This window comes from Stenella coeruleoalba, assembly GCF_951394435.1.
Source record: "Stenella coeruleoalba genome assembly, chromosome: 13".
Lineage (NCBI taxonomy): Eukaryota > Metazoa > Chordata > Mammalia > Artiodactyla > Delphinidae > Stenella > Stenella coeruleoalba.
The window spans coordinates 77,967,124-77,993,402 of NC_137159.1; the positions used below are offsets into that span (position 1 = coordinate 77,967,124).

At 41.8% G+C, this 26,279-nt stretch overlaps 1 protein-coding gene across 3 annotated transcripts in view; it reads left to right on the top strand.

Moving 5' to 3' along the window:
• CYRIA (CYFIP related Rac1 interactor A) overlaps positions 1 to 26,279 on the top strand; it is a 58,383-nt gene that overhangs the window by 26,122 nt on the left and 5,982 nt on the right. The window contains exons 2-9 of one of the 3 annotated variants that reach the window (XM_079940559.1): positions 5,252 to 5,331; positions 17,347 to 17,468; positions 18,674 to 18,779; positions 20,617 to 20,753; positions 21,429 to 21,506; positions 21,671 to 21,787; positions 21,878 to 21,957; positions 23,363 to 23,489. In XM_079940559.1, coding sequence (XP_079796685.1) covers positions 5,262 to 5,331; positions 17,347 to 17,468; positions 18,674 to 18,779; positions 20,617 to 20,753; positions 21,429 to 21,506; positions 21,671 to 21,787; positions 21,878 to 21,957; positions 23,363 to 23,489 — 837 coding nt within the window. In that variant the 5' untranslated portion in view covers positions 5,252 to 5,261. The remainder of the gene's footprint in view (positions 1 to 5,251; positions 5,332 to 17,346; positions 17,469 to 18,673; positions 18,780 to 20,616; positions 20,754 to 21,428; positions 21,507 to 21,670; positions 21,788 to 21,877; positions 21,958 to 23,362; positions 23,490 to 26,279) is intronic. The other 2 variants (XM_079940560.1, XM_079940561.1) reach the window with 2 other exon arrangements.

A 26,279-nucleotide genomic window follows, 5' to 3' on the forward strand; every position in this document is an offset into this window, starting at 1 on the left:
AGATTTGTATTTTTAAAATTAGCTTCTGTATTTCATTTTAATACCTTTAAGTTTTCTCATTCCTAAACAACATATCTTCCTCTTAGATATATTTTGAAGATAAAGTAAGAAAAGGTATCTAAAATACAGTCTTCGGCATGTAGGAAAATCTCTTGCGGTGCCAGCTATTCATACCTTTAAATATTTACCTGATTATAGCTTGACATTAAAGCAGTTTACATAAAGAGTCATGGATTTTGGGAGACCAAACCTGAAATATCAAGAAACACGCAACTTGTATGATTCTGGGGATGTAATACTTCTTTGATTCCATGAATAACTTAAACCATGAAACGAGTTGTAATGCTGAATAATTACAGCTAATATTTGCGCAGTATTTTATAGTATTTTACGCAGCGGTTTTACGCTCATTTCAATAGTCTTTGTGAGAATCTCATGTAGAAGAGATATTATACTATTGTTGTTGTAGATGAAGAACCGAGACTCAGAGCTACGATGACTTGCTCTAGCATCATGGGGGAGTGAGACAGGGCTTCATATTCGTGCAGCTCTTTCAAACTCTTCTCTAGGAGCTCGTCATTTACCACTTACACGATGCATCTTCTGATAATATCAGTAGGCCACATTTTTATCTTAGCCTCCTCTGTGCTACAGATCCTCCAGACTGTGTCTTAATCTTTATCAGTAAGTCCCAACCTGCAATGCTCTGGGAGAACAACCCCAGCACATAGCCAAAGCCGTCATGGCAGACGCCCACACACCTTCACTCTGGTAGAGAAGAGACAGTCCTGGAGAACCCGGTCATGGAGGAAGACAGGTATCTCTAAGAGCAAAAGGCCATCCAGAGTGGCCACAGACGGAAAGAGGACCACCTTCCAATGCCAGTCTCCAAAGCAGGAAACATCCCAAGTAAGAGCCAGAAAGAAAGTTTGCAAGGCCCATCGCCTCATGAGTACTTATCCAACTGGCATCTCCCCTCTGTCTTCATCTGAGAGACCAAATCTTGTAATCTTCCCTTGCTCTGCCCCTACCAGACCCTCCTGGAGGGGGTGAATTCAGATCTCACAACACTCACAGGCACCACTGCAAACTATCACGTGTCCCAGGGAGGTTTCACTTTGAGATGATCTCTGAAGTTGTCAAGGGAGACATTGTGTGTGTGTGTGTGTGTGTGTGTGTGTGTGTGTGTGTGTGTGTGTGTGAAAATAAGCCTAAACTTTATAATATAGACAGCATACTAGTTTTAAATAATAAACATGCTTTGTAAATTATTGCTGGAGCTCCCTTAGGCCTGGAATCCTTCTTAGCACCCTCCTTTATGAACTCTATTCCTAGTATTTTAGTACTTTCACATCTGTATTTTTTGCTGTACTTCCCTCTTCCTTCACATTGGTTCTCCATCTCCTTCTTTATTATTGGGGAGACCTTTCCTATCCCTTGAACTTAATAAGCAGCTTCTTTACCTGTAGAAACTGCCTAGAATCATCACCTGCTGGATTGCCGTATTCTCTCTGATATGAGCTCCCAATCCACAGTGGAGAGTGGCAAGGATCTGGCAAGTTCCTTGGGGCTGACCCAGCAGCAGGTCACATTAGGAGTGTAGGCATGGAGTTACCAGACAGAACATGGAAACCAGAGTCCCCGGCTTCCCTAAATACAGTCCTGGACTGCCAGCCAGGCTTCTCTCCCTGCCTTTTAGCTGTGAAAACACTGCTGTGCCCATGGGAGCTCTAAGAGGATATTTCTCTTCGTCTCAACTCTCTCTTAGCCAGATCACTATTTCATTTAAAAAAAAAAAAAGCTGTACTTCTCCAGTGTCACCAGTTTGTCTTTATTTTCTGAACACCAAATCTTGAAAGAGACTTTTTTTTCCCTTCGCTTTGGCACTCAGAAGCTTAGATCCTAATTGATCTCCAGCAGATGTGAAGATCTTACTGCCTGGATGACCTATAGTTCATGTACTACCTGCCTCTCTACCTTCATCTTATGATTCTCCTTTTATTTTCCTCTTCCCCTCACTTTCATTATGTAAGCATTTGCATTTTCTAATAGTGTATAATAACTTATCTGAAATTCTTTTTTTTTTTGCTGTACGTGGGCCTCTCACTGTTGTGGCCTGTCTCGCTGTGGAGCACAGGCTCCGGACGCGCAGGCTTAGTGGCCATGGCTCATGGGCCCAGCCGTTCCGTGGCATGTGGGATCCTCCCGGACCGGGGCACGAACCCGTGTCCCCTGCATCGGCAGTCGGACTCCCAACCACTGCGCCACCAGGGAAGCCCTATCTTAAATTCTTTTATTGAACAAGATCAAATATTAAAAAATAATCCTCACGTGATTAACTAAGCCATCTCATTAGTAACATGGTTCATAGAAATGTGTTTTGTACTCACTTAGGAGCTGTTTGAAAAGATTGGAGAGGCTCTGTCATGAAGAATGTAGCTGGGGGTGTAGTAAAAGCTCTTTGGGTGAGGGTCTTCCCAAGTGGAGCCCGAGGTCTAATAAAAAACAACCATGGTCTCTACCCAGTGCCCATCTGTGTGATGCTAACTCACATTGCAGACCTTGAACCAGAATATACTTCCATGAATTCTTGTCCCATTGGAGGGGAGCGATAAGCATCATTTTTTTTTTTCCATGAAGGAGATGAACTATTTCTGTGTTTATTCAAGGAGCTTGTATTGAAATGCATGTCTTCTAGGTTCCATGGGACTGGACTTGACCCCTAATACTACATAATATCCCATAATTATCAGTTATTGTTCCAGACAGTTCCTGTTTGGGATGTGAGACATCTAGAGTACATCTAGAATATTTCCAGTTAGTTGACCTGGGTTGTTGTTAGAATCATGCTTCAAAATATTGGGCTGCATCAGCCAACCAGCTTAAGTCACGTTTTGAACAGAACTCTGCAGCCAGCTAGTATCTGGATGTATTTCCACGTGTGTTTATTTCAGTCTGTTACTAATTTTAAAGGCTTAATGTATTTCCCACCCAGGCACTCTGACAGTAAAATCCTACACAAGTCAGACTTTTAGCAGGAAGCTAAATCCATTCAGGTCTCTTGTGACATGTTAATAGCACAAAGCTAGGGAAATTAAGAATATTTAACTTCCATTAAGGCATTTTATATGAAAGTCAGGGCTGCTACTAAACAGTAGAATCATCTTCCTACACGAAGTGCCTCGAGGTCTGAGCTGGAATATTGTTCATTAAATTGGAAACAGATTATTTCCTAGAGACCCAGGAGGATTTGCAAATGTTGCCCAGTGGCAGGGATGGGCTAGACCAGTTCTGAGTGTTAATCTGGCAGAACCTGCCTCATACAGGGCTTTGCTCAAAAATACCGTAAAAGAAAATGTGCATAAAGGCAAGGGAGGAAGAAAATGACAGAAAGAAGAGGGACGACCCTTTTGGAAGAGAGAAGCATGGTGTTTGCCTCCTATTGTGTGTGTGTGTGTGTGTGTGTGTGTGTGTGTGTGTCTGTGTGTGTGTACATGTCATACGTGCCCACACATTCATATATTCCAAGATAGGCAAGGTCTAAGAGGTATCTATCCCAACCTTCTGCCCAACTCATTTTTATAATATTTTTCAGGAGTAATATACCATATTTCTACTTAAACACCACCAGTGACAGGAAACACTATTTCACAGGGCAAATCACCCAATATGCCGACAACCCTAATGGTTAGAAATTTTCTCACAACACTGAATGAAGATCTTCCTCGTTATTTCCTCATTGATTCTGGTTCTCTTCCCTAGAGCCACATATAACCGACCTCATTTGTTTTCCATAAGAGAATTCTAAGTAAGTATTTGAAGGCTGTTAAGATAATTATCATGATGATGATGGTGGTAATTATCATGTAATGTGCCTTGAGCACTTCCTATAAGTACGGTGCTAAACACTTTATTTTTATTAATATTCATGATTGATGAAATAGATACATTTCAAAAATTCTTTTTACAGATGAGAAAACTGAGGCTTAGAGAGTAAAGTACCTTGCCTCGGATAACAGGGCTAACAGGAAACAGAGCTAGGATTGCAAACAGCCCTCCCTGAGCAGACTCTTTTCTACCTTCACGTTAGTGACTTATACCGTGAATGATGTCTGCAAGCATATGAGTTATTTTCTCAGAAGGGGGGATTATGGAGACCAGATTATACCACCTTCTGCACTTAAGGGAACTGCTTGCTACGTATTTTCATGCACAACATCATCCTTTTCGTATATTCCTCTTTCACCACATCTTTCTTAGAGTGGCTTATCTTTTTAAATGCCTATAGCAACATAAATATTGTCAGAAGCCATGTGGATAGAAAATTACGTCCCTGCAGTTCCCTTTTACTGGTCCAGTGATTTTTCAAGTTGATCCTTCACAAGCTGAGGTGTCTGAATCATGAGTTAGAAAAATGCCTTCCAAAGAGCACAGTACCCAGCATCAAATCACGGCTCCGTAAATATGTGTAGAATAAATGAATGGACAACGGCCTCCTGAAGAAGACGGTTGAATGTCTAGAGCTGAGAGCAGTAGAAATTGTGCTATTTACTTAAATAATAACTACATTTCCCCTATTTTTTCAGGTTGGGATTGCAGATATGTAACAAATTTGTATTTCTCTGTAGACTTGATTCACCCTTGCAAATGCCTCAGGCTGCAGTTTCATTGAGAAAACTTTTTGGTTATTATACCTTTCCGTTTCTACACTTCATGAAGTACCTAATTTCGTTACCATTGAAATGTCAAATTGCAAGAGCCTCTGACTTGCCTGGGAAACATGACCTCCTGTACAGGCTAAGAGGGGTTCCTGGGAGTATAAATCTGTTTTCTGAACTCTTTTCCTCAGGAACTTTAAGAAACTTACCTTTTTGGATAGGTATTTTAATAATGCCCTCTCTGTTCTGCTTGTCCATTGACATGGTATGTTCCCACATCAATGGAACAGAAACAAAGCGAAGCTGAAATATTAACCGTAAGGATTCAGGGGATTAGTGAAGGGGAAAGGGAAGAAATTTGTAGAATATACGTAAACTCTGCCTCCTATGACTAAAATACCTAATTCTTTGAATAAAAAATAGTTGCTAAGTTATCACTCATCACCTGGTATAAAGATACTTTCTATTGGGCCTTCTGATGTAGTTATAGGGGTTCAGTGGTATTTATGCAAGTTATTAAAAAATGTCCAATCTTTTAAGAAGCTTGATTTTTATATTGCTAATGGTATTTGGTTTTGTGTTGCCTCTCCTAGGTTTGCTGGGATGGGAAACCTGCTCAAAGTCCTTACCAGGGAAATTGAAAACTACCCACATTTTTTCCTGGATTTTGAAAGTAAGTTCCAAAACTTAAAAGATTATGATGAAAACTTTTCACTTTCTTTATAGCTTGTTGATAGGGAAGCTATAAGATAAAGATTGTGTGTGATACTTAAACCACATCCAAATGTCACTCTGCATTTCTCTGAGTCTTCAAAGATCATTTCCTTCTTTCTTTTCATACATTTTAAAAACACCCCAAAGAATATCTTTTTAATACGCCCAGGCTTTTCTTTGATTTTAGAAGCAAACAGTTATTGTAGGTCTAACATAAATCATCAATGTGTATTTTCCTAATAATTTTCAAGGTTTTTTATGTCATATTCCAAAGAAAAATAGTATACATAGTAATTGATACAGATTAATATAGAACAGATATCACTAGACGTGAAAGAAAAAGTGATATATACAAGAAATGAGGCTTACAGATTTTGTATTTTTGAGTCATCGCTATTCTTTTATATTATTTGATAATTCAAAACTGTTTCAGGAGTTTAAGATATAACTTTCATTTGAAAGTTTATTTTTCTTTTGTCAAAAACTTTTAATTTTTTCCTAAGGCAAAATGGCTTATGAATCATGACTAAATACATACAGAGATTCTTTCTTATCTTGTTATTTTTTGATTGACTGTATTTATAACTGAAAGACACATTCATGTTTAATCAACTGGGCTCACATTTCTACACTCACTCTTGTGTTCTCCTCTTTTTGAATTGCAGGTCCACAATGCTAAGCATAGTTAAATGTCCTTTGTCCAGTAGTCATCTGTTCCAAACTTTAATCTGCTTTAAACTGTAATATTTCAAGTATTTTATTTATATTAAAAATAAGTTGGAACTTCCTTACATATACATTAAACCTTCTAACAGAGATTTTCTAAGTAAATGCTAGAAGACCCTTCTAAGATACAGCAAACCGAATGATGAAAGCTCCTTGGATGTATCTTTTTAAAATCTTTGGTATGTCTAAAATACCTACTTGAAAAGGAAAAGTGTCCCCAAAGCTCTTGCATTCTGAAAAAGATTTTTACTGTAGATTATATTCAACGAAAGAGATCTCACTTCTGATTTAACTCGGTTTGCTGTTGTTCTTGATATTTGACTGGGTTTGTCTGGATTTGATTGGGTGTGGTTGGTTTTGGTTGGGCTTGGTTGGGTTTGGTTGGGTGTGGTTGGTTTTGGTTGGGTTTGGTTGGGTTTTGGTTGGGCTTGGTTGGATTTGGTTGGGCTTGGTTGGGTTTGGTTGGGTTTTGGTTGGACTTGGTTGGATTTGGTTGGGCTTGGTTGGGTTTGGCTGGGTTTGGTTGGGTTTGGTAAGAGGTACAGCTGGGAACTCAAGAGCCAGATTGATTTGATACTTCAAAAAGAATGGGCTTTTTTTACTTGTGTGACTTTTGCTACTCCTCTGTAATATACATATATCTTTGTTGTTGTTGTTACAGGAAGATTTATTAATAACTTTAAAGAATTGTTACAAAATAAATTACCCATTATTCCAACACCCTAATTTTACTACTTGCATTTTTAATTGACCCCTTCCACTTCTTGTCAAATGCACTTTACACTGTTTCATTCAGCATGCACAGAGGCCCAAATGGGGGTAAAACACCCCATTCACTCACAACTTCAGGGACATATAAACACCTAGGGGAGTTACATGCCTGTTCTTTTTTGGAAGCCCTAAAGTCCACATGCATGTGTGTGTGCTTCTCACAACGACTACCAGAGTGACCCCATTTGCCTATTTCGCTGTTCTTGAATTTTGGCTTTCCATGCTTCCACATAGAATAGGGTTGAGTCCTTTGTCAAGTCTAATATCAAAATCCTTTAAAGTGATAAAAGTAAAATCTACAGGAATTTAAAGCAGTAGTTTTCAACTGATGTTCTCTGGAGCAGCAGTGTTCTGAGGTGACATGTCAGGGGATCTCCTTCCCCACCACCATAGCAAAGGGGCTTCACTTCCTCTCTGCTACAACCCAAAGACTCTGATCTGCTCAGTCTTGTACCTTGGACATTTTCTTAATATGTTATTTACGGGAAGGTCATGGTGGCTGAAGAGAACATTTAAATATCTTGAATTTTGATAACAGCTTATGGTACCAAAATTCCATTTGTAGATATACTATAATTTCTCTAAGAGGGGGAAGTGTGGAATGGATTTCCATGTCTGGTGGCTCACTACTAGGACTAGAACTATAGTATTTAAGGAAAATGTAAAACTATAAATTTATAGAAGTATATAAAATCTTGTTTATTTCCCCCTCAAGACCAAGAAGAGTAACATTATTTCACTGAGACTGAGAAGATAAATCACTGGGCTGAAGTCTCACAGGGAATGATTGGGGAACTGAGATGGGAACACAGATGTCTTTGGCTTTCTTCCTCTGCTTTGATTCCCTTAAGTGCTCATCACAGACAGCTTCCAGGAAGTGCTGCAGCCATCATTCTGTTCCTGATTAGAGAGAGAAGTCTTAATCATCTACAAACTAAGATGTCTCATGAAAAAAAAAATTGGTTTCTTGATCCTGCAAATCGTATTTCCTAAAGTTGGCTTTCAAGAAAAAAGGGTGATGGACTGGAAGGGTGAGGAAGATGGGCTGTGATCATGATTTTTCCTTGAGTATATAGATTTCAGCTCAGTACGGTAACAATATACTGAGAATGGTTATGAGCCTTCGTGTAAGCCACAGTGCCATCAGGGAGACAGAGCTAGACAAGAGCAGCCTTTGCCTAATGAAGCCCCAGGCAGGTGTGGAGGACAATACAGGCACACAATTCAAGATAAAGTAAAGTAAGGGGCTTAGGAGAGGCACGGTGTGGCCTGGGAGTAGAGGGAGAAAGCATACATCAAGTTTCAGGAAATGGATGACTACAGAAGGGATTGGGGAAGTCTTCTTGCAAAGGTGGCATTTGGAATGGACTTAAAACAGTGAGTGTTTTTTCTACAGATCTAGAAGACTTTTCCAAAGAGAATAGTTGAAATCCCTGAGGGAAAACTAGAGCAGGCAAGAGCTTGAGGGGATGGGAACTTCAGGTGTGCTTATACTTAAAGGGAGTTGAGTAGTTAGAGGATCCAGGAGAGAAAGGCCACACTGAGGAGGAACCTCATCTTACTCAGTTGAGATTCCTGATGGCAGGGCTTGGACCCCACCCTGTTTGGCGACCCAGCACTCAGCCCGCATTGAGCCTGGACTGTTGGACAGTGAATGAGCCTGAGTAACAGATGCTGGCCATGTGAAGAAACAGAATAGAACAGGCTAGATCAGGCAGCCAGGAGACACGGACATTCAAGTAGGAGGGAGTGTAAATGGATTCAAATGCTAAGAGTGGTCAAGAAGGAAAAAGCTTGAAAAGGGGATGACAGATTGGGCAGTTAACTGCCCAACAGATTCAAGATTTATCACTTTGAGTACAGAGACTGGATTACAAAAGAGTTAAGGAGGAAGAAGTAGAAGGAGGAAGGAAGGCTGAACAGTATATGGCAACAACTCAAAGGCCTTTGGCACCTCTACTTTGAATGTTGAATATTGTTTTTGAAGTCACTGATGGAATATAATTGAACTGGGTCAAATAGATATAATTAGGTTGGGTCAAAATATAATACAAAATTAGACACATCTGTCCTTAGGTTTTCCAGTTGTGTGGATCTGATTTAAATTTTTTGCCCTTTGCAGAGGGTTTTACAGTTTATGGTCACATTTCTACACAATCACTTAACGTCTTTTTATTGTTGTTTTTCATCCCACTACTGTTTTCTTTCCATGAACAGAAGTTTTACATTTTGATGAAGTGTTATTTTTTTCCTTTTTTACTAAGTTCATGCTGTATCTTCTTTAAGAAATCATGCCTATTCCACGGTCATAAAGATATCCTACTACATTTCCTTATGAAAGTTTTAGAATCTTAAGCTTTACATTAGGTCAATGATCAATCCTTAACTAATTTTTGTGTGTGTTATGAGAGAGGTGTTGGGTTTATTTTTTTTTCATGTGATATAAAATTATTCTAGCACAGGGAGATTGCTTTAGTGCCCTTATCATAATTTAGTCAACTATAATATGTATCGGGCTACTTCTGGACCTTTTATTCTCTCTCATTGCTTGATTGATCCCTTTCACCAATGAATACCAAAACGTCACAACTAATAAATCTTAAAGTCAGGAAGAGTAAGTCCTTCAACTTTGTTCTTTCTCAAGATGTTTTGAGTATTCTAGCTCCTTTACTTTTCTAAATAATTTTATTTATCTTTTATAAGCCTTTAATGTCTACAGAAAATCTTGCTGGGATATTGATTATAATTACATAAAATCTAGGGATCGATTTGGAGAGAATTGACATCTAGGTAGTATTGATTCCTCCCACCTATGAATGTGGTCTATCTTTTCATTTGTTTAGATATTCTTTAATTTCATTCAGCAGTGTTTTATAGTTTTTCGAGGTCCCACATATCTTTTGCTAAATGTACCTTCAAGCCTGCCATATTTTGACCGTAACAGCTTTCTTGTGCTTAGTGTTTGCAATGGTATATATTTCCCCATTCTGTCTGCCTTTATCTTTAGAGCATGTTTCTCATAAACAACACATCGTTGGCCCAGTGTTTTTCATCCAAGCTGATAATATCTACCTTTTTATTGGCATGTTCAGCCCATGTACATTTAATTACTGTTCGTATTTGAGTGTATCTTGGTGTTGTTTCCATTTGTTCCATTTCTGCTCTTGGTGTCTCAATGTTTTCCTGCCTTTCGATTAAATCAAATAATTTTTAGTATTCTCTTTTGTCTTTTTTTTTTTTGTCTTTTTTTTTTTTTTTTTTTGGTGGTACGTGGGCCTCTCACTGTTGTGGCCTCTCCCATTGCGGAGCACAGGCTCCAGACGCGCAGGCTCAGCGGCCATGGCTCACGGGCCCAGCCGCTCCGCGGCATGTGGGATCTTCCCGGACCGGGCACGAACTCGTGTCCCCTGCATCGGCAGGCGGACTCTCAACCACTGCGCCACCAGGGAAGCCCCTCTTTTGTCTTTCATGTTGACGTTTTAGTTATGCTTCTTGGTGCTTACTTTAGAGATTATTATATACATCTTTAACTTATTGCCATCTGTCTTCAAAGTGTATTCTTTATGTCATGAAGAATTTAAGAAACTTATCACGGTACACATCCAATCACCACCCTTCCACCCTTTGTGCTCTTGCTGTATGTTTTGCTTCTATGTACATATGTTATAAACTCCTCATTACAATATCTTTTTTTAACTTTAAACTTGCAATAGTCTCTTAAACGTGTATATGTTTGTATTTGTAATCTTAATAGATCTTTTATATTTTCTCACACATTTTCTTATTCCAGTGTTCTCCATTCCTTCTGACATAACTAGGTCTCTTTGGTATTATTTCACTTCCCTGTGGAAAGGATTTGGATGGCATCTTGTGCTTATATCGTACATGACTTATTCAGTATCTGGCATAGGCCTGGGCATGAAGTATAAGCTTAGGAATTTTGATTTCTTCTGCAGAACATCTCCTGCATCCTAGCATTAGGAAGGACCAGCAGAAGTGGGGGTGATGTCTTAGTGGAGCAGAGAGGCATGGGGGGAAAGACATAGAGCACATAAATATAGGAACATTAGAAGAACATGAACTTTTTTTCAAGGAGTATATAACTTTATTGGGGAGATCAGATGCAAACACATTGGAGAGACAGTAGGGCAGGTAGCAGAGAAGTCTGTAATAGAGCAAGTGATGGGCTGGCCAAAAGAAGTACAGGTTCTAGGCTGGGCCGAAGATGTGTTTCTTAGAACATAGCAACTGAAAAATGATTTTCTTATAAGAAAAACCAACCTTTATGAGCATAATAGGAATGCCAAAAACAATAATGGTGGTTGGTGGGGAAGGAGGTGGGGTTAAGAGGGAAATTCTAAAGCTTCCAAACCACTGTCCTCTCAGGAAGGCTCTGAATATTTTGACCTGTTAGGACTACAGTCTCCTACTCTTTAAAGCAAGGGAGGGGGCGCTGTCAGAGTAGGCGATCATCTGGGCTTTCTTTGTTGACTCAGGCCACTTCCTGCTGCTACTGATCTCTTCTTTCATCTCTCCCTCTCCGGTACCCTCACATCTGCTGAGGTTGTTCACAGGAGGCTAGATAATCTTAGAAGAGTAAAGGAGGAAAATAAAGAATGTTTTTGGTCACTTTACAAATGAAACAACACAAACAAAGAGCAAAGGAACAGAACAGACCGGGGAAGGAATTTGTTTATGCCATCGTAGGGATTCATTCACAAAGATTCTTGCAGTTTCTAGCACTTTTGCTTTTTAAGCGCTTTTCATCTGTCAACATCCTCATTACGATCCTACATGTCATAGACCCCACAGGAACATACAGGGAGGAGACGGGGCTCTTGTTAGCTTCCCTCCCTTTACCGAGAATTAATATGAGACCCAGAGAGATTAATAGGGTTTCCCTGAGGTCTCATGTTTAGTGAGTGGTAAAACTGATGGTAGGATCTGGGTCTCCAAAGCTACATCCTTGGAACTCCCCCTTCCCCCATGACATCACAGGGATCTCACAGCACGTGAATGAAATAAACAGGCCCTCGAGTATCTTAACCCTCCCTGTTCTTTGCAGTCCCTCATCTGATTGTTCCTTGGGAAGGGGCTCTGGCATGTGATGGCTAACGCTCCTGTACAAATAAATACGTCAACCAGTCACACTTACTTACATCTTCCACTGGACCTTCACAATTTTACGTTGTTTCTGTAAGCGGTTAGTATTGTGCTATAAATCATTTCCACTTTGCATGCCCAAATTTTAATATTAGATAGTTATGTTTCTTAGTTTATCCTGAAGGGGCGAGGTGTGGAGAAGTGAGGAAGTGGGTGGGGAGGAAGGGCCATAGATTTAATTTATGGCTTTGGCAAACTCTTTCTGCTGTACCTTTCTTCTGTGTTTATACAACAACCAGTGGGGTACAGAGATAGGGATGCATCCTATTGATGAAATGCCAGGGCTTCCTTCCAAGCCAAAGACATCTCCAAATAAATGGTGTCTTCTTCTCACATTATCTTTGGTTAACTTGTTTGATTCTCTGTCAGCTTTTCCACACAGTACTGAATAGGTTGTTAGGAAAAGGTGTGTGGGTTCCCGGTGCTTGTAGAGACAGGGCTCGTCCTTGGCTGATTTGCAGAGATAAGAACCCTTTGATTTGACAGCCCTGCTCTGGGTTGAACCCTGCTGCCTTGCCCTGGGGTATGTTCACCAAAGATGTCCATTCCTGACAAACAAAGCCCATGGCCACCTTCCTCTCCATCAGCACAGTGGAATGCCAAGCATTCTGCTTTCAGTAAATACCACAATCCTCCACTGTGAAACCTCTACCTGACCCTGGTGACTCCAAAATGCTGGCAGGGAATATCCACTGTCACTAGCAAATTGAGCCAAAGGAGGATAAATAGATCCCCTGTAAACAGAATGAATCCTGTTTAACTTTCTTAATTGATAAGACGGTACTTTTCCATTAAAAATTCTAGGCACTTGGAATTCAGCAAGTTCTTAACAATAAATATATGTGCTCAAGGTCACAGTGCACATGATACATTTTCATACTTCCTACAATAGCGAGTCCGGAATAGGGGGTTTAAATCATCCCCCCGGGGAAAAGCCTGGATAGGCTCGTTCCAGGGCTCCTAGAATTGTTGGTTTCTGAAATTGCCGGTGTAAATCACAGGGGTTTTTAACAGCTTCATCGTGAGACAGGAACAGCCCAGCTTTCTGTAACCATCCTCCTTAATTTTGATGAAATAACTGGTGATGATTAGAAATTTAGAATGTGATTCTTAGAAAAAATATCACCAAATAATTCACTGACTGCAACTGGAAATAATGCCCCATTTCCATCATTAATATTATTGGTGTGCATTTGTGTGTGCCTGTGTGTGTGTATACCTTTGACTAAAGGTCAATCTTTGTGTTAAAAATAGAAAAACAAAACCCATAATTCAGAATTCCTGTTCACTCAGCAAATGCTTTAGGAGGTTGCTGACAGGTTAAATATAGTAACCTTTTCAATCACTAATTCTTCAAGGTCTTTTCCAAGATGTCTCTCCTTGACATCCGAAGAGACAGTACATTTTAAAAACATGGTGACCAACTGAATCTGAATCTGGAGAATGCCAAAAGTATAGACCCCAAAGCCTCTCAAAGGACTACTCCAAAATGATAACAGCCTTAGAATTGGGAGAATAAACATTAAACGCAGTTTTTCACTCATCAAATATTCTATTAATGTGTTAACCACACTGAGGAAACGTTGACGCTGTAGATAAATGATGGAAGATTTAAAAACACAATGTTCATGAAGATGTGACCAGCCAATCTGATTGTAGGTGAGTGCTTATTATCTTCATGGTAATAGAGAGACAGGCAGCACTGTTAGAGAGACAAGACAGAAGAGAGGATCTAGAAGTCATAGGATCTTCATTTCTTTTGCTGCTTCCCACAGCCCACGTTCTCTGTCACCTGGTCAATTTCCTCATTTATTCATTGAGTCATGACATGTTTAGTGAGTGTCTCCAGTGGGTAGGGCATATGGGAGCACTAAGGACAAGAATACAGACCCTGTCTCCAGAGATCTCAGAATTCAAAGCCAAGCAGAAAAACCATCACAAAACGATGTGAGAAGTATATTTAAATCATATGTTTCAACTATTCAGCACATTTTTCTACCAGCATCTACTGCGTGCCAGGCACTGTGTTAGGTCCTGGAGATACGATATCAAATGAAACAAGTAAGGCCTGAGTCTTACAGGCTCGGAGATCAGATTCTCACTAATGAGTCCTAAGTGTCTGATCATGTAGCTGGGGGATCAAAGTGGGATGAATCATGAACTTAGGGATTTGGGCCAATACCAAATGTCACTTAGGGTTACACAGTCCTTTTCCCATTTGAAAAAAGAAGAAGACAGACAGATTAGGGCTTCTTCCAGTTGGGACTCTCTGCCTCAGAAGTTGATGCCACTTGTGATTTGAGTCCCCTGAGACTCTTAGGGCTGCCTGGCCCAGAAGACAGGGACTGTGCTGCTGGCCCCAAGGGCTTAATTATTAGCTGGAAGAAAAGGTGACTTAAGTTCCTTGACAGAGGAGAGCGGAAAAAACTAGGGCTTGCAATAAGCCTAGCAAATTATGGAAGAAAATGAGCCAGTGCATTTCTAAGTCAGAATCATTCCCAAAGAAGGAATGCTGACTTGGATTTCTCCCACCCCTCCCTACCCCATCCCTGTCGAACGGGTCCACAGGGGAAGCATTTCCAATAGGACACTAGGATATCAGCCAAAAGAAACGTTTTCCCAGAGAGGGAGGCTGGGGACTGAGGGTCCTGTTTCACAGGTCACTCTGGCTAGCAGGAGGGAGTTACTGCAGGCCGGAAGTGATTCACCATAGCCCCCAACTCTGCCACCTCTGGGAGAGAAGTGGTGTCGTCCTCCATGTCACTCGTCCAGCTCTTTGTGGTCACATCAACGTCAGTGTGAATTTGTATTAGAAAGTGTCACTTCGCCTGGGATGGAGAGATGCTTGCCTGTCTGTGGCCAGTACCACTTTCAGGCCACTCTCCTGGAAACTGTCTTACTTTTGAAGCACTTAAGAAAGGCCTCTGTTTTAAAAACTGAGTTTGAAATCTTTCTCCTTTGGTGTTTCAGTAAGCATCAAAAGAATGGGGGCTTTTTGTTTTTGTTTTTCCAATGCTCCTCTTCTAGACCACTTGGCTTTAATTCTGTTTTGTTTAAAACTTATCAAGTGGTGACTTGCTAAGATGGAGTCATATGACAGCCAAGATTAGGAGCCTTTTCTGTTCTCCAAGTGCCTTCCCCTCCCATACTTCTTTGTATTGATATTCAAATAGACTTACCTCTCAGAATCTTGGTCCCAGACTCTCTTTTCCTTTTCCTTCTCAAATATAAATCTCTATAGGAAATTGTCTCTGTGTTTAGCTTGTGAGTTTTCGATACATTCATCCAAAGGCGAAAGGATTTGAGTCAAGAGTATTTGATTTTTTGTTCTCTAGGATCTTTGCATTTTTGTCATATGCTTTCTTCCCTGACTTTCTTCTTACTTGGGAATTGCCAGCCTTACCCTGGAATTCTGTTCATTGAAACGTGTCCCTCGGTTACAGGCTTCCTAGCTTGTGGGTTTTAGTTTCTGTTTAAGATGCCATATTGCTTTTAGAAAAGTTTGGGAAAACAGGAAAAGATGAAATATATAGTATATTGTTACAAACATTTTACCTGAGACAACTTACCAGGTGTTTGGGGGAAGCAGGAGAAGGATAGCGAAGGATAAAGGGGAAACATGTTTCTTTCTCTCCTCTGCTTCCCAGGCTGGATTCAACAATGTAACCTGGCAGGTCCCTTTCCTCTTTCAAGTCCAGCCATTCTTGGGCCACCTGCTAAGTCTTCCTCCTGCTTTTCATGGGCGCCCTCCCTTGGGTCTTCCAGCCAGCCAGCTCCAGTCCCAGCCCTTACATGGAGCAGTTTCCGCTTCTCCCAGACCACACTCATCTCTCCCTTCTCTGCACCCTGGTGCACGTGTACTTTAGGCCCTCCTCATCCGCTAGTTGAAATCCGTCTCATTTGTAGAAGGAACACGTTGCAGGGTTTCTGAGTAACCTCTGAGGGCCTATGATTTCTTTTCTTTTAAAGAGAATTACTATGCACTGGTGAATTTCACCCTTCATTTCCCAGGTAACTCCACCAATTTCTTAGGCCTTAGCAGGATCTGAGAAATAAAATGATCTAAAAATCTCCATGGGCATCACTTCTGGGAGGTCTGGCCTTGCATTAGTATAGGTCCAGCAGATGGTGACTGAAGCAGGAGCAACCACATATGGCCCACTTCTACTCTGATACTCAGCCTTTCTGAAGACCCAGTTGGCATGGTCAATGCCTCACTTAAAAATCACCTATTTTATGAATTCTGTTTTTTCTGACCCCCACCAAGATTAGTCAAAACTGGGATTTGATCTGGGTAATGTTCGACCAGGTATGACTCCATCCCACCTTTCTTTAGTGAGGTCCGCTGGGAGAATTCAGAGCCTTAGGACTTGGATTTTTGAAAACAGATTTTTAGGAGATGACATCTATCCCCTTTCTCTGTTAGCAGTGCCTTCGTTTCAGATGGAGATTAATTTCCTGACTAGCCTGAGCAAGAAACCTATTTTGTAGGCATTGTGAGATAAATAACACCCAATCTTTACCACCATTCACCTTCCACCCACTAGCCCCCCACAAAATACTCCTGCAGACAAGAGCAAACACTGGCTCCAGGAATGTAAACAGGTAGGAATTCACTGAGAGGCTCAGGGGACGTTTCTGTGGCTGTTTGAATGCATTCTTCATTATTTAAGCTTAAATGTGTTACTTATTTTTGTGGATAAATTTCACGGTTAATACCAAAGATGAACAGTACAGGAGCCTTTAAAACTCCTGGCACTCCTTGAGTTCATGTTCAAAGAGAAACCCCAAAGCTTTCTACAGATCATTGTGTTCCAGAAAGATACATCTCTGTCATGGCTCTGAAGGATTCATTATCTAATATATTAAGCTTTTGTAGTATGGAAATATAAGGGAGACTATTTTCCTATCTATACTCAGATTCACAGACTTTCAATCATAACAGAAATATTCAATAGCTTCTATTAAAAGTGGATCCCAAAAGATAATGTTGATTCTTCCTATCACCCACTGTACCACTTGGCACGTAGTAGGTGTGCAAAAAACGTGACCCATACAAATAAAGGAGTGCCTGCGATGATTCCAACACGCTTTGCTTAATGTGTGTGAAATATTGATGACTATTTTGAACTGAGTAATGGGCAGAATTTCTGTTCGTTTTCCTTTCTTAGCACCTTGTTATGTTAAAGAGTAAATACTAAGCCTGCAGGAGTTAAAATAGGATTGTCTAGCAGGTAGAACTGAATGCCGAGCCTCTTCTCAGGTGGTTTATAAACACAAGCCCTCTGTGTCTTTTGGTTTCCCATCTGCTTAGATGCCCAGCCCACAGAAGGAGAGAGGGAAATATGGAACCAGATCAGCGCCGTCCTCCAGGATTCCGAGAGCATCCTCGCAGACCTGCAGGCTTACAAGGGCGCGGGGCCAGAGATCCGAGACGTATGCCAATAATAATACTGAGCTGACAGCACCCTTGGTGGAGAAAGGAAACCCATGCACGCACACACACAGCAAGATTAAGTAATAGCCCTAGTGTTCCCTAGCGTACTAGGAAGAACAAGGAGGGTAATGTGTCCTTAAAAAATGTATGAATGGTCCTTTTGATTCTAGTACGCTGATCTGAGCGCACAGTGCTGTAGACTGTGTAAAGTGTCAGCCATTCTCTTCTCCAGCATACATTTGATATTGCAGGACTCACATTTAAACAATAATTTGTCCCTGTGTTACTTCATGTAAGGGAAACATACATATGAAATCTACGAACAACAATGGAAATAGGATTCGTAGTCTGGGTTTATATGAACTTTACAAAACTTTGTAATAATTTTGGCAGGTTCTGCTAGTATCATAAACAAGAGTCATAAAAGATCTCGTTTTAAGTAGTCTGCTCGTCGGTCATCTTGAAATGACGTGAGATTTTAAAAATAAATGCAGAGAAAACAAAACAACAAACAAAACAAAACAAATTGTCAGTGTGACTTCTGAGACTCCATAATGCCTTCAAGGCAAGAAACTTCACACTCCTTTTGTTTGAAATAATTAGTTTTGTGGTAGTATCAGCACACACACACGTACTGCCACCACCATTTTCTAAAAACAGAACAAACCATAACAACAAAAACAACAAAAACACTGCTAGCGTCATAATCCTCCAGCTGCTGAAACCCAGACAAAACAGCATTTCAAAGAAACTAGCCTATTAAGAGGTTATTTTTCTACTTAGGGGTCACCGTTTAATTTAGGTAATTTAGGTACCATCACAGACCGGCAGGAATGTAATACATATTATAAAGAAAGGAAAGTACCGCAGAATCTGCATTTCCCAATGAGCACTAGCTCTACTTTGAGAAGAATCAAACGGTGATGGAGGAGGACTGAATTGCTTCCAATTAAACATGCATTTGTTTTGCATTGAAGATAAGAGAAACAAGTAAGATGACGCGGTGTCTAGGGCTAAAATCGCCATCCTAATTGAGCATCTTGGACGACACTCCGATGAACTGATGTCCATTGAGGAAATACACATTAGCAAAGTACAGCAGGAATCGTATCTTTTAAACTCAAATTCTTTCTCAATCTCAAGTCGTTTTGATGGGCAGCTTACTGCTTGTTTTTAAACAGACAATTCCATAATGTTTTGGCAGGCCATTCAAAATCCCAATGACATTCAGCTTCAGGAAAAAGCGTGGAATGCAGTGTGTCCTTTGGTCGTGAGGCTAAAGAGATTTTATGAGTTTTCTATCAGGCTAGGTGAGTATGCGTTTACGGTTTTCATGTCTTACGTGTGAAATTCTGTTACGGCGTTTGAGAAAGCAGCAGGAAAGGTTCAGGGCGTTGGAAACTACCCCAGGTCCATCACTGTGCATCGTCAGAGGCCACTTGTACAAAAACACCTGCCATGTCTATTTCTGTCAATCCACTTCAGAGTTTCTTCCCCTGCATTTATTGGTGCATTTAGAGTGTCTTTACTAGTGGGTGTCCCTTTGGTTTTGTTCTCAGCTACGTCTGACTCTTAACAGGTTTACCATGTCTGATCACATTTCCGAAGGACAGAGAAAATACAGGTTACCTGCTAACCCAAAAAGAAGTTGGTTGGCTGGACTCATGTGTTAAGTTTAATATAGTAAAATACAAGAAAGACAAACATAACATTCTATCCTTAAGCTTAAAAGAATCTGTGCAGGCACAGGATGGCTTTGCAGGAGCAAGAAGAAAATCAAGTCTGGTTGACAGTAGGCTCTACGTGACCACCGATATGATACAACCCCTCCCCGAACAGTAAAGCTGTCTGAGGTTTCCCTGGTTAATATAATACATCTAGAACGAGGAAGCGTGTGGTCATGTTTTACTCTACTTCTGCCATAAGTGAGCGCCACATTTTAAGAGTTAAACAGAGAAACTGAAGTACGCTGGGGGAATAATAGCCATGATGTTGAGAGAACTTGAAGCTAAGACTCAAAGGAAATAGTTCAATGAACTGAACCAGTTTTTCAAGAAGAGGGAGCTTCTGAAGACACTCAGGTTGAAGAGGAATCGATTTCTCTGTTTCTTCCAAGTGTGTGTCTAGACCCAATGAACTGAAATCCTAAGGAGCCAACACTCAGCTCAGCAGACAGGAAAAATCCACCCATCAGAGCATTCCAAGGTCAAGCGAGCTGCCTCAGAAGACAGTTTGTTCCCACAGACAGAAAATGCTAGTGGTGTCCTTGGAAAGAAACTGTAAAAGGACTCTAGGGATGATAGAGCAGGTGCAGTGAACTCTTCTGTAAAGAGCCAGCTAATAAATATTTTAGGCTTGTGGGCCATCCTATGTTATTTGCAACCACTCAGCCCTGCCATTGCAGCACAAAAGTAGCCACAGTCAATCCCTAGGGGAATGAAAATAAAGCATGGCTGTGTTTTGATAAAACTTTATTTGCAAAAATTGACTGTGGGCCAGATTTAGCCTGTGGGCCATAGTTTTCCTACCCCTGCTCTAGAGGATTGGTTAAGTGACTTGGTACTAGGAGAAATACGTGGAAGGAAAAACTGGAAGGAAGTTTTAGAAACAGAGAAGTGGGAGCAATGAGACTCTTTTCAGGACAGTAATGGAGGTAGATATGGCAGTGGGTTTGTAGAAAAATATTCCTGGGATTTGATGAGAGTGTAAATGCAGAGAAGAGCTGGAATGACCCAGAAGCCTCTCCCTGCAAAGCAGGTTATTTACCCCACGCAATCAGGGCCACCTCATCTCATCCTGGCTTCTGAATGGCTGTCTCGTGCACATGCTCCAAAGTCACCTCTTTGTGGTTTTCTAACAGTGTGAGGAATTGGGATGACAGAACATGTGAGGGTCCGGCTGAGCTCTGGGAGACATTTACAAGACTGTGTGGCCCCGGGGCTCTTCTCCAGTGGAGGCGGAGCATGGGCGGGTTCCTTTTCTTCCTTACCTACCCATGTCACATCTCACACAGTTCTGGGGGGAAAGGTGGAGTGGAAAGACTCAAGCAGGTTATCTCTGAGAATGTCAACTGGGGCTTCAAATTGTGCTTTTTGAAAAGATCTCTGCGGGCCACCTCAAATATGTCTGTATCCCTTTGACTTCCAGAAAAAGCTCTTCAGAGTTTATTGGAATCTCTGACCTGTCCACCCTACACACCAACGCAACACCTGGAGCGGCAGCAGGCCCTGGCAAAGGAGTTTGCGGAAATTCTGCATTTCACCCTTCGATTTGATGAACTGAAGGTTAGGCCGCGTGCGCTTGGACAATTTAACAAATGCCTACTGAGCACCTAGGTGTCCAGGTGCTCTGCAGTGCTGTGGGGCAAGAGAGATGAGTGAGCTGTAGCTCCTTCCCTAGAGAGGCGTGTCATGTGGTGAGAATTTGAACTCCTTGTGGTCAAAGTGATTGAAGATGGTGGTTTCTACATGGAAATTCAAAATCTGCCCAATGCAACCAGAAAAAACCATTTCAAATGTCTCTTCCTCTTTGGGAACAAGTATACTTTCCCTGAAATCTAGACTAGGGTAAAACCAGGGCATATTTTTATTTTTTTTATTATTATTATTATTTTTTTGCGGTACGCGGGCCTCTCACTCTTGTGGCCTCTCCCGTTGCGGAGCACAGGCTCCGGACGCGCAGGCTCAGCGGCCATGGCTCACGGGCCCAGCCCCTCCGCGGCATGTGGGATCTTCCCGGACCGGGGCATGAACCCGTGTCCCCTGCATCGGCAGGTGGACTCTCAACCACTGCGTCACCAGGGAAGCCCCGAATATTTATTTTTAACCGGAAGTTGCTTTGACTCTTGGGTAACAAAGAGAAGTCCTGGTATCTGTGCGGAATCTGGTGTCCAGGCTTCTGATGCATGTCCTGCACCTGATGCTGAGAGATGACCTGCTTTCCTCCCTTCTGAATTTCAGATGAGGAACCCGGCTATTCAGAATGACTTCAGCTACTACAGAAGGACCATCAGTCGTAATCGCATCAACAACATGCACGTGAGTCCCTGGAACTCCCAGGTTGACACACGCATGCTCCAGGCATCGGGAGGGGCACAGGGAGAAGACAGAGCCTTTGTCTGTAATTCCATTTCCAGAGGACACTGTTTTGAGATGTTGACCATCTCTTTATCAACCGCATCCTCTCGTCTTCTTTTCATCAGCTAGACATTGAGAACGAAGTCAACAATGAGATGGCCAACCGAATGTCCCTCTTCTATGCAGAAGCCACGCCCATGCTGAAAACCCTCAGCAACGCCACCATGCACTTTGTCTCCGAAGTAAGCGACATCAAGCAACGAGGTGCCTTTTGCCCGATTGCATGTAAAAGCTGCTAACAGGGCTAATACCCATTTGTGTCTCCCGTTTAGAACAAAACGCTGCCAATAGAGAATACCACAGACTGCCTCAGTACGATGACGAGCGTTTGTAAAGTCATGCTGGAAACTCCGTAAGTTAAATCAGAGGTGTATTCGTGGTCAAGAGTTCACCTGTCTCTGTGATGATGGTGACGGTGGTGACAACATCTCACATGTGGGTCAGCATATTAACATCTACTTATATATTAACTGAATTAATTTCATAAAGAATTCTGGGTGCGAGGTGTAGTATCCCCATTTTAGAGCTGAGGAAGATGAGGCGTAAATTGATTAACTGACTTCTTCCCAAAGATTGCATAGCTTGTTAGATGGCAGAATCAAAGGTTAAATCAAAGATGCAGAAGTTGTATAAGGATCAAATGGAAGATTGGGTTAAATGACTGGGTATGTTATAAATATATTGGAGAAAGGATTTGAGAGAAGATGTCGAACAAGAGTGGAAGTGGTAAGGCTATTGCAAAAATGATAATGAAGATCTCTCTTTCTCTCGCTCTCTCTCTCTCTCGTGCATGCAACAGTTTCCTTGCACTTAAATTGCTTGCTAGATTTAAAAAATGGTTGAGTTTGTTGAGGTTGAGGCAGTATGGTAATGAGAAAACCTACACTCCAGTGTCAGGGTTCCACTTATTCCACGTATGTCTGTAGCCCCTTTTGTGCCCGTAAACAAGTGGTCTGACCTGCCTGGACCTTGGTTTCCTCATCTGCTGAGGTTCCCATAATACCATCTATGATGCAGAGAGTTTGGGAGGCCCAGAGGCATCAAGAGTGCCTTATAAAATTTGGTGCTCTGTTCAAATGTAAGGTGGTGTTAATTTCAGATAGTTCACTTATATTTAAGATTTATTCCAAGATGGAAATAGTAATCATCATCACTGTGGGGACAAACCGTAATGAAGTAGATGTTAAGAAAGCCTCTAGAATTGGCTTGAATTACCTGAATCATCAGTGACCCTGTCAAGGTAGGTGAACAAAATTCAAACTCCACAGATACTCTCAGCCCAATGAATGGTATGTAATTTCTGGAAGGTACCTTTGCCAATGTAATTCAATCTGCAGCCTGTATCTTTACAAAGGAAGTTACCCAGACTGGAGACACGGTAGCTGCTCTATAGAAATGAACTTGATTCGTTTTCTCCATAATGAAGCCGTTATTCTCTATAATCTAGGACAGCCAGAGAGACCTGCTATAAAATATTCAGGATTGATGGGCGGGGGACTTATGTAGGTGACGAGCTGGCTCGCTGAGGGCAGAAGAGAATTTACTGCCCTCTAATTTACCTTGTTTTCACAATGGTCAGATAGACTCAAGGAGAATTACCATCGCTGGTTTCTTTAAGAGCTTATTAACCTGGTTCTGCACGTCTGGAATTGTTCTCCAGGGAGGATAGGAGGAGACTGAAGTAGCCATTTGTGGAGCCAGAGATGAACGTGCTCTGTCGCGGAGGTAATATCTCTGCCACTTGTCCTCTCTTCCAGGGAGTACAGGAGTAGGTTTACAAGCGAAGAAACGCTGATGTTCTGCATGAGGGTGATGGTGGGGGTCATCATCCTCTACGACCACGTCCACCCCGTGGGAGCTTTCTGCAAGACATCCAAGATCGATGTAAGAATAGTTACGAACTGTGATTTCCCAATAAGAGCTCATAAATGTTGTCAAACAGACCTTGCTTCCCTCTCTCCCTCCCCTCCACACTCCCTACCCCCCCCCCCCGGAGTGGACTCTCCCAGATGCAGGCCCCATCGTGGCAGCTCTCCTCGTAGCAAGAAGTCCAGTCCTGTTCATATGTGTGCAGCAAACACATCCCACCTCAGAGACACAGAGGAATGTGGAGGTGCTGATTCCCTCAGCCTGTAGAGGAGCTGAGAGGCAAACAGTCCCCTAGCTGCAGGCTGCCCCTTCAGCTTACCCAGTGTGCCATATAAACATATATTATATGTTATATGTGTCTCATCCTAGATTACAAGGCACCGCGGTCAAATCCCACACAACGTTCCAGCTTCCTCTCCCACCATCCCTGCAGGTGGCTCTGCCTGATTCCCGTGCCTTTTCTTGTCCTTGGAATATGCTTGAGCCCTTTTCTCTGCCCAGAGTGCCCTCCCTCTTCTCTGATGGGGGGATTCTTTTAAGACACTCCTCACATGTCACCTCGTTTGGAGCACATCTCCTATGTCCCTCATGGAGCAGAGCCTTGCTTCTCCTCCAGGCCCAGAGCGCCTACCATTTTGGGTTTTCTGACTCCCTCGTGGACTCTGAGTTTGTTGACAAGGGCAGAGACCAAGATCTGTATACCTAATGTCTGCTTCATTGCCTGGCAGTGTCCTCGGTACATACAGCACGGCGCTCAATAGATACTCCATATAGCTTTTGCTGAATGAATGGATATGATTGGAAAACAAATGATTGTGGTGTGCAGGTGATTTCCTGTTGATTGTGGGATAAAACAGGCTCCTCTCAGCCCAGTGTTTGCCTGCAGTGACACCCAGTAGCGTATCCCTGTATTAATTGAAAGCCTTTTCAGTACGGAATAGGACCTCTTGGTACCGACTGATTCTGACGCGGCTCAGTCGGGGCGTGCGCACTCTATGCTCGTTCATCCGTACAGAACAGCATCTCTGATGCTCTAGTTCTGTGCAGACAGAAGGTCCATGTGCCCAGAGGGGCCGTGAATCTAAAGATTGCAAGAAAATGTATCCATTAATAATGCAACTTGGAGTACTCATTTTGAGGTTCTGGCTCCCTAGCATAGCTAGCCATGGTTCTTCAGAGAGTCTTCATTATTTTTAACGTAATTATTTCTATTTATCAAGAAAATAAATACTTACATAACTTATATTTTGGGAAAATACAGGAAATCAAAATACAGAAAATTGGGACTTCCCTGGTGCCCCAGTGGTTAAGACTCCATGCTTCTACTGCAGGGGGAGCGGGTTCGATCCCTGGTCAGGGAACTAAGACCCCGCACGCTGCACGGGGCAGGCAAAAAAAACAAACGAACCCAAAACACAGAAAATTACATTTATCAGTGGTAACCTCACCATGGACAGATGACCACCATCAATATGTATGTCACATATATATGTCCCTTCATTCTGTATAGACGTTTGTGTGTGTATATACTTAACAGATTAACACCCTGCCATAATTTCTATTTTTAGAAATAATTAAATAGATAATTAAATAATTAATTATTTAGAAAGAATTAATTTTAGAAATAAAAATAATTTCTATTTTTATGCTATAGATTAAGTATAAATAGCTCTGTTAGTAACCCGTGAATATCATTTGAATATGGATTGAATTTATTACCTAGTACTCATAGGACATTCTCATTTACCACAGTCCTTTGTTAACTTGTCACAGAGTCAGTAATTAAAAATACACTGGGTACCATTATGTCCTGTAACCCTAACCTTTAAAAAGCTTGTCCTTGCTTGTTATTTACTAAGTCTTTCTGCTGAGGCTATGAACGTTATATTAGATCTATCCCTACCCAGTCTTGATGACGTCCATTTGTTCACGTATGTCTCACTAAGAAGGTTTTCTCGTAGAAGATTGTATGTGTCTCTAGGAAAGTTTCAGGTTTACGGAGCACAACATGTACATGATGGGCCATTTTTCTTTGATGACATAAGGGTTTCTTTCCAGATACCAGTCTGCTTCTAAGCCAGCAGCTACTCGCACTGTTTTATAAATCCTTAGGGTATCCGCATCAACTGTGAAAAAGCAAATATTGAAATAGATCCTGTTACCTGCACTTACAAAGAATGTGTTCTATAGTCCAAAATGGAGGTCCTGAGCTCTAGAAACCCAGGTGAGGGAGAAACTCATTCTGCATAGAGGCAGAGGCAGAGGGTGACGTTTCAGGTGGGTCTTGAGGATTTTTACCAAATGGACAGGGAGAAGGAAGAGTACTCCAGGCGGAGGGAATCATCAGAGCAAAGTCATCGAGGCCCAGAGGGTTATGCATCATTTAGAGAACTGATGCTAATCGTGGGTGTCAGGAAAACAGGCTGGAGTGACATGACATTTTCAACTGATTTCCTTAAACTTGTATGGAATGATCCAATACAGAATCACCCCTAAACCGTGGTCCCCAGCCCAAGCCTCACCCAGAATTCCAGACATCCACTCCTTTGGACACCTGAGGCATGGCCGGCCTCAAATCAAAGGTTATCCTTTCCCCCACAGACCTGCTTCTCCTCCTCCCGGGTTCCTGTCTCAGGTATTTCACCTTCCTCCAACTCAGTCTCAAAGCCAGAAACCTGGAATTGTCCCTCAGAACCTAGGAACTGTCTTCTTCCCTCTTCACCTTCACGCCTTCTCCATCACCGCGTCCTGTGACCTGGACCTCAGATGCATCCTCCCGTCTTGCCCTGACCCTCCGTGCCCACT